This window comes from Drosophila innubila, chromosome X, assembly GCF_004354385.1.
Source record: "Drosophila innubila isolate TH190305 chromosome X, UK_Dinn_1.0, whole genome shotgun sequence".
Classification (NCBI taxonomy): domain Eukaryota; kingdom Metazoa; phylum Arthropoda; class Insecta; order Diptera; family Drosophilidae; genus Drosophila; species Drosophila innubila.
In genome coordinates, this window is record NC_047626.1 from 15,224,116 (window position 1) to 15,230,936 (window position 6,821).

General features: G+C 39.3%; 2 protein-coding genes across 2 annotated transcripts; both read left to right on the forward strand.

The window, feature by feature from the left end:
• The first annotated feature begins 233 nt into the window (after positions 1-233).
• Positions 234-1,110, forward strand: LOC117784706 (uncharacterized protein DDB_G0271670). The gene has a single exon (XM_034622518.1). The coding sequence runs from the start codon at positions 297-299 to the stop codon at positions 1,002-1,004; it is 708 nt and encodes a 235-aa protein (XP_034478409.1). The 5' UTR covers positions 234-296; the 3' UTR covers positions 1,005-1,110.
• A 2,774-nt stretch (positions 1,111-3,884) lies between these two features.
• Positions 3,885-4,950, forward strand: LOC117787199 (UPF0746 protein DDB_G0281095; the record flags this gene model as incomplete). Its single annotated transcript, XM_034625666.1, has 4 exons — positions 3,885-3,951; positions 4,022-4,164; positions 4,225-4,677; positions 4,843-4,950. Coding segments are annotated over exons 1-4 (771 nt in total), but the record flags the coding sequence as incomplete, so codon positions are not given.
• Positions 4,951-6,821: the final 1,871 nt, after the last annotated feature.

The following is a 6,821-nucleotide window of genomic DNA, read 5'->3' on the forward strand; positions in this document are numbered from 1 at the left end:
TAAATTAAAACGCTCTCTGATCAAATTATTATGTATTGGGAGCAAGAAACAGGTGACAAGAATTAAGTGGTATTTTCTATGAATTTAATAGCAGCTAAGGCTTTCTGCTAATATACGCTGTCAATTCTTGCGTAGCGTATATTTACAATATGTATGAGAAGAAACCCCCGTAAGGTCTATTGAAAACTGGTTACTGAATAGTTGAGCGGGGGGAGGTTAAGTCTCTATAAATAAATGCAATGGCCTAGTCGAGGCTTAGTGTTGGTTGAACAGCCGTAGGCAAATTAACATTGACAATGCGTAAGGGAACTTTATTGGTCTGTCTAATCCTGGCCAGCTGCTGCTTTATGAGCCAGGCTTATCCCCAGAGTGCAGCTGCTACTGATAGTACCACAACAACAACGATAAGCACAACTACAGCCAGTTCTGTGGATGACAACAAGATAAAGGATGAGGAAAGCAGCACAACGAAGTCCAGCACCACAGTAGGCAGTAATCCAGCTGAGGACTCCACAACGAGATCCAGCACCACAACTGATAGCACCACTGGAAGCAGCAATGCAGCTGAGGACTCCAGCACCACAGCGGCCAGTAGCACCACATCTGCCAGCAAAGACAATTCCGAGTCCAGCACCGCTCAGCCAGCTGTGGTTCATAGCACCACACCTGCAGCTGCACCCAGCACCACCGGCACCAGCAGCACCAGCACCACATCCTCTGCCACTCCAACGGATGAGGAGCTGAAGGAGCTGCTGCAAAAGTGCGAGGAGCTGCGTCGACGCAAGAAGCGGGACAGCTCCTCCTCCTCCTCCTCCTCCTCCGCCTCATCTGAGGAAGACGACGACAGCGCGGAGCAAAAGGCGCAGAAAAAGGAACGCAAGAAGCTCAAGAAAATGTGCAAGAAGCTGAGGAAGCAACAGGAAAGCAAAGGGGAACCGAACCTCAAGGAGCTGGCTGAAGGATTGCGTGCCTACAACGAGCGACAGAGCCAAAGGAAACATTAAATTAAACAAATAACAGCACAGCTTTTTTTATGTATTTTTTTTTTTTAAATGACTCATTTGATGTATTTGTATAATAATAAACAACTATCTATTGTAATCAGAATGATTCGTTTTATGTGTATTGATCTCTCTGCTAATCCATAACTCAAATATCAGCAACAATTGGAGTCGGTACAGATTGATACCAGTCTAATAAATAGTGCAAACTTACGAGCCTTACACAAATCTCACTCAGATTAGAAATCGTCAGTTCGTAATTGCCCTAAAAATTTACTGTTTGTTTGACAAACAAACAAATATTCGGATTTCTGGCTGGATTATGACTGATTATGACTCAACGGAAAAGTTTTGGTAGAGAAAGAGAAACAGAAGCAAATCAATAATAAATAAAAAATAAATAAGCTTACCAGTTCAATTGAAAATCAATTTTATTTTGTTAATTCAATAAACTCGAATTAACATTATGGATGAGTAATATTACAAAAATGACGAGACTGTTGAAATAATACTTAAAAATTATAATAACATCTATATTGCAATGTAAAAAAATATAAAGTTATCAAAATATGAAATAATCCAAACAAATAAGAAATAAAATTATACAATAAACCGAATTGAATTATAAATATACTTTAAAAATTATTTCCAATCAACGATATTGGGGAAAAGTAACACTCGTAAACCATATTTTAAAAATAGTTTTAATTTCAATAAAAAAAAAAATTAATTCTACACAAGGTGTAAGCCTCCAACATTTTGTTAAAGGTTCGGTTCGACGGTGCGAACCATAGAGCAAGACATCGGTTCGGTTCACCAAGGCTCGGGTTTGAGATTTGGTTCAATTTTATACAAAAGAGTATTTTTATTGTTTTACATTTTTTTCTACATTTTGAACTAATTACATTTTTTTTTTTTTGATGATAATATATATTTAATTTATGATTTAAATACGACCTATTTTAATCCGAAATCGTAAATAATTGCGTAATATTAAAAACCATAAAATTTATGTAATTTTTTTTTTTTAACCGAACCTTTTATTTTAGAAAGCGGTTCAGTTTAGGTTCGGGCTCGCAAAGTAAATAATTTTAAGAGTTCGGTTTATGATCCGGTTCAAGCTGCTTAAAAACCCGAACCGAACCGGTTCTAAGAGGTTCGGTTCAAAACCGTTTTGCAGCCTTGATTGTAAATGATGATGGCATTTAAGTTATTTTTATTTTTTGTTCGCTGAAATATAATGATTGTAGTCAGATTTTGTATAAAATTACTCATGATTAATCATTGTCATTGAAAATAAATTTAAACAGATCATTATATATTATTTTTAAATATAGCCTTTAATAATTACGTTCACTGAAATAAGTCGAAATAAACAAACTATTGTTGAACCATGAATAAATAATTAACTTACAATCAATTAAAGTTATGTATTTTTGCTAATAAATAAAAAAACGAGAAATGCTTAGAAATAAAAACATTGAGTCACATATAGAAACATCCATTGTGATCTAAAGCCAATAATATATATTTATTTATAGAATAATAATTAATAATTAAATTTTTTATAAATGATACTTAATAATATTGTATATTGGATAATTAATTAAGAAAAAAAATACATACAAATAAAGATATAAAATAGGCAGGCACATAGTAAAAAATATATATATTACACATGCACCGAAATATTAAATTATATTCTTTATTACGTAGTTAGATATACTAAATGTATATATACGGTTGTAGATATTTGGTGCAAATTAAATTAGTTTTAAGCATAAATGAACAACATATTCACTTTTAGTGTAACTTTTCAAATGAATTCATTATAATTCAACAGATTTCTATCGCTGTAAAAAATATGTAAACTGGTTTTAGTCAAACCCAATAGAAAGCCAATCCAATCTGTGGATTGTGTTTGTATTCTGTGGTGCGTCACAATCCACACGTATTATAATTATACATATTTTTTTAGACTCGAATGGAAAATGTAAGCATGAATTAAAGTAATTTGTCAGAAATGTAAAAAAGTGCAAATCAAATTGATCTGTCTAATTACAAACATTATATTATTAGCTTCGAAATTGAAAAGCAATTTTTGAATTAAACAATTGAAACTACGCAAACAGGTTTAACACACATAATCATAATTGATGGAATTCTTTACTGACTCAATTGTTTATTCAATCAATGATTATTAATACTGAATTTGTGCTATAAGTCTTGAGTAAACATTAAGATTTGCAGCTTCCAGAAGAACGCGACTGCTTGAATCTACGACCAACTGTCTGGACCAGGTCAATACAATTTGTTATGCGCTGCATAAACGTTTCACGGTCCAAGCCGCAAGAGTCAAGACTTGAGAGTCGAGAGTCAAGAATCGATTGTGGTTCGATCGGCAAAAAGAAAAAAAATTCATTTGCATATGCGAAACAAAAAAAACATAAAAAAATGTATGAATAAAAAACGTTAGAAGAAATTTGTTAATAGGCAAAAATGATAATGAAGCCAGAGTTCAGGCATTGAACTCACTGGAACGTGCACGATAGAAAGCCAAGAGTTTTTATTTTTGGCCAAAAACTGTGGGCTACAATTTGCGGCGCAGGAAGAGGTATCCGTCTGTAAATGGGTCGACCCGGCATTAGACGTGCTTTGAACTCTGAGACATTGCTCCGAAATGTGGCTAATTATGCAGCCTCAAGAAGCCGCACCACTTGCCCCGTTGGCCGAAAGAAGCGCCGTTAGAGATAATGATTTATACTGAGATGTGAGTTGCGAGATGTGAGCTGTGAGTTGTGAGTCGGCCAAGTTAATATAAGTGGCAGGCCGGTCAGATTCCCGATTCAGTTGGCGCACACACAACAAGCTATGAAGTGGGAAATGTTATCGATACAATCGCAGCTGCTCCTGGTCCTGGCCATGGCCGGTGGCCTCTCACTGGTGAGCGGTAAATTTTTTTGATCCATTTTAACGCAACAACAAAAGCAACTATAGCGCTCTCTGTCGCTCTCCTTTAGCAGCTGGACGCGATGAGCTGCGTCCAACGGTGGCGCCTTTGGTCAGCTCCACGATGAAGCCAACGAGCGCGCCAAAGCTGGAGGCGAAACCCAGCAAACCACTGATGATCATCAATGCACCACCGATGAAACAGAAGCACCTGGTGCCGCTAAATGTGGAGTCTTCAGAGTCAGAGTCGCAGCCCCAGTTGGAGGCACAGCAGCTCAAGTCGACGGTGCAGGTGAAGGATGCGAAGCCGCTGCAGGTGACGGGCTTCATAACCAAGTCGGGCAACATCTACGAGATCGAGGACAAGCGCGGCATCGGACACATTGAGTCCCGTCAAGCGGACCAGCCCGAGGACCAGCAAATTGTCTGCAATTACGGCAGTGTTGTCATCTACAGCGATGTGCCCTGCGACCAGGTGACAAATGTCCAGGTCGGTGAGGTGCAAGCGCTGAAGGACGAGCAACCCTCATCCGAGCAGCCACCCACTGAGGCACAGCAGTCCAACGGAGCGGAGGACAACAACACTGAAGCTGGCAACACGCCACGTCAGCAGAGCGTGCCACAGCGTCGACGTCGTCGTCGTCGTCCTGTCGCCGCTGGACAGCAGCAGCAGCGGCAGCAGCAGCGTCGCCGCATCCGAGTCAATGCCAATGGCAATCGCAATGGAGTTCGCAATGGAGTCCGCAATGGAGTTCGCAATGGAAATCGCAATGGTGTCCGTCGTGTCGTTCGCATCCGGAATGGCAACGGCAATGGCAACGCTATTCGCAACAACAACAACAACGGCAACGGCAACGCCAATCGTCGTGTGGTGCGTCGTCGTCCTGGTCAGCGGGCTGGTCAACGTCGTCCTGCCAACAGGCAACAGCAGCAGCAACAGCAGCAGCAGCGTCGCCGTCGCCAGCAGCAACGTCGCCGTCGCCAGCAGCAGCAGCAGCGACGTCGGCAGCAGCAGCAGCGCATTCGCGAGGATGCCGATGTCTAGGTGACAAGTGGCATGTTGCACAGCAAAGCCGACACTTACCACTAAGTCCTACACCGCAATGACAAACGAATCAAATAAAATGTTTAACTAAGAAAATTACTCAAATTTCGACTTAAATTCCAACTAGACATTCAGTTGCAACAGTTCTTAAAATAAGTCTTTGCACCCACTGAAAATACTTTAGAATAAGAAGCAAGTTGGCTTATGAAAACAATGTCTTAAACTCTGTATCTTGGCCTTTTTCTCTCTCTCTTTCTCTCTCTCTCTCTCACTAAGTACATTGACTTAAATAAGTCTGTGAACTATAGACACACAATGACCTGGTAGTATTCTTTAGCAGTATGCAAGTTCTTCTGTAAATTTTTATTCTTTCTTATTGTACGTCTCTCTTTTTCAATCTCACCTATCTCTTTCTCTCTCTCTCTCTATCCCTCTCTATCCCTCTCCCTCTCTCTCTCTCTCTCTCTCTGTCCTTGTCTCTTTTTATCTCTCTGTTAACATCCGTTTGATCTGCTTACTTTCTCGCTATCTCTGTATATCTTTCTCCTTTAATATTATAATTTTTGTCTATCTCTCCCTCTCTTTCCCTATCTCAATATTTTTTTTTCCTTCTTCATATTTATCTCACAAATTTTCCTATCTCAATATTTCTTTCTCTCTACATATTTATCTCACAAATTTAATTTATTTAAGAGAGTTTTTCTGTATAAACTTGTTTCTTCGATAATTCCCAAACTTTTTATCTGATCCTATTCGAAAGTTTGCACATCGGGTCTAAGATACTTATCATGTGTACCAAAACTCAAAACTTCGAAATAACTCATGTAAATATTTATTTTCTTTTTGCATATTGTCATTGAATTTGTCAGCTCTAGTCTTTGTGATCTAGAAGTTTAAAAAAACACTGATCTATACTAAATAGTACGCAACGCCCAAAAAAAATCACTGAGGAATCGTCAAGGAATTGTCCCTACATGTCAAGGAATCCCCATGTAGGAGGAATGAGGAATTCTACATGTCTTTGGTTAAGGAATACTGAATCTTTGTTGTTCGAATGACAAGTCAGGGAAATTGTGGTATTAAAGCGTATCTATATCTACATCTATATCTACATCAACATCCATATCGATGTCTGTCTTGAAATATTCATATTTATATGTACAATATCCATAAAAGTAGTTGCTTGCCGCACTTTGTTGCATATTCCCTTGCAGCACTTTCCAAAACAAATACGCAGCTGCAAGCTGCGAGTCCTTCTGAGTCCTTTTTTGGCTGAGTTTGTCACTTTAATTGTAACTAGATTTTCGACTCCACTTGACTCCACTTTTTGTTCAACGCATTTCCGGGGAATTTGCGCTGAAAGGACGAGGAAAATGGCTGAAGTGATGTGCGGGTTGGCGTTTTGTGGGTTTGTGGGTTTGCGGGTAGCGGGTTGCGGGTAGCGGGTAGCGGGTTGTGGCTTTCGGGTTATGGCATTTTGGGCTGCGATGTCAGCGTCAGCGTCAGCGTCAGTTACAAGTAACAAGCAAGAGGAAGCTGAGAAATTTGCGCGCTTGAGCCCAGCGCACTTAACACATAAAACAAATACAAAATACAACAACAACAACAACAACGAGAAGAAGAAGCAGAAACAGAGTGAACCCCAAGCAGCGAGCGAGAGCGCAAGAAAGTCATTCAAAAGTCAACCAACTTTCTTCTTTTGAAACACGTTAAAGAGCAGAAAAAAGAAATACTTATACACACACAGACAGACAGCCACATAAACATATGTACATACACATATACACATACACACTTATACACTTATACACATACTATGCGTTGCG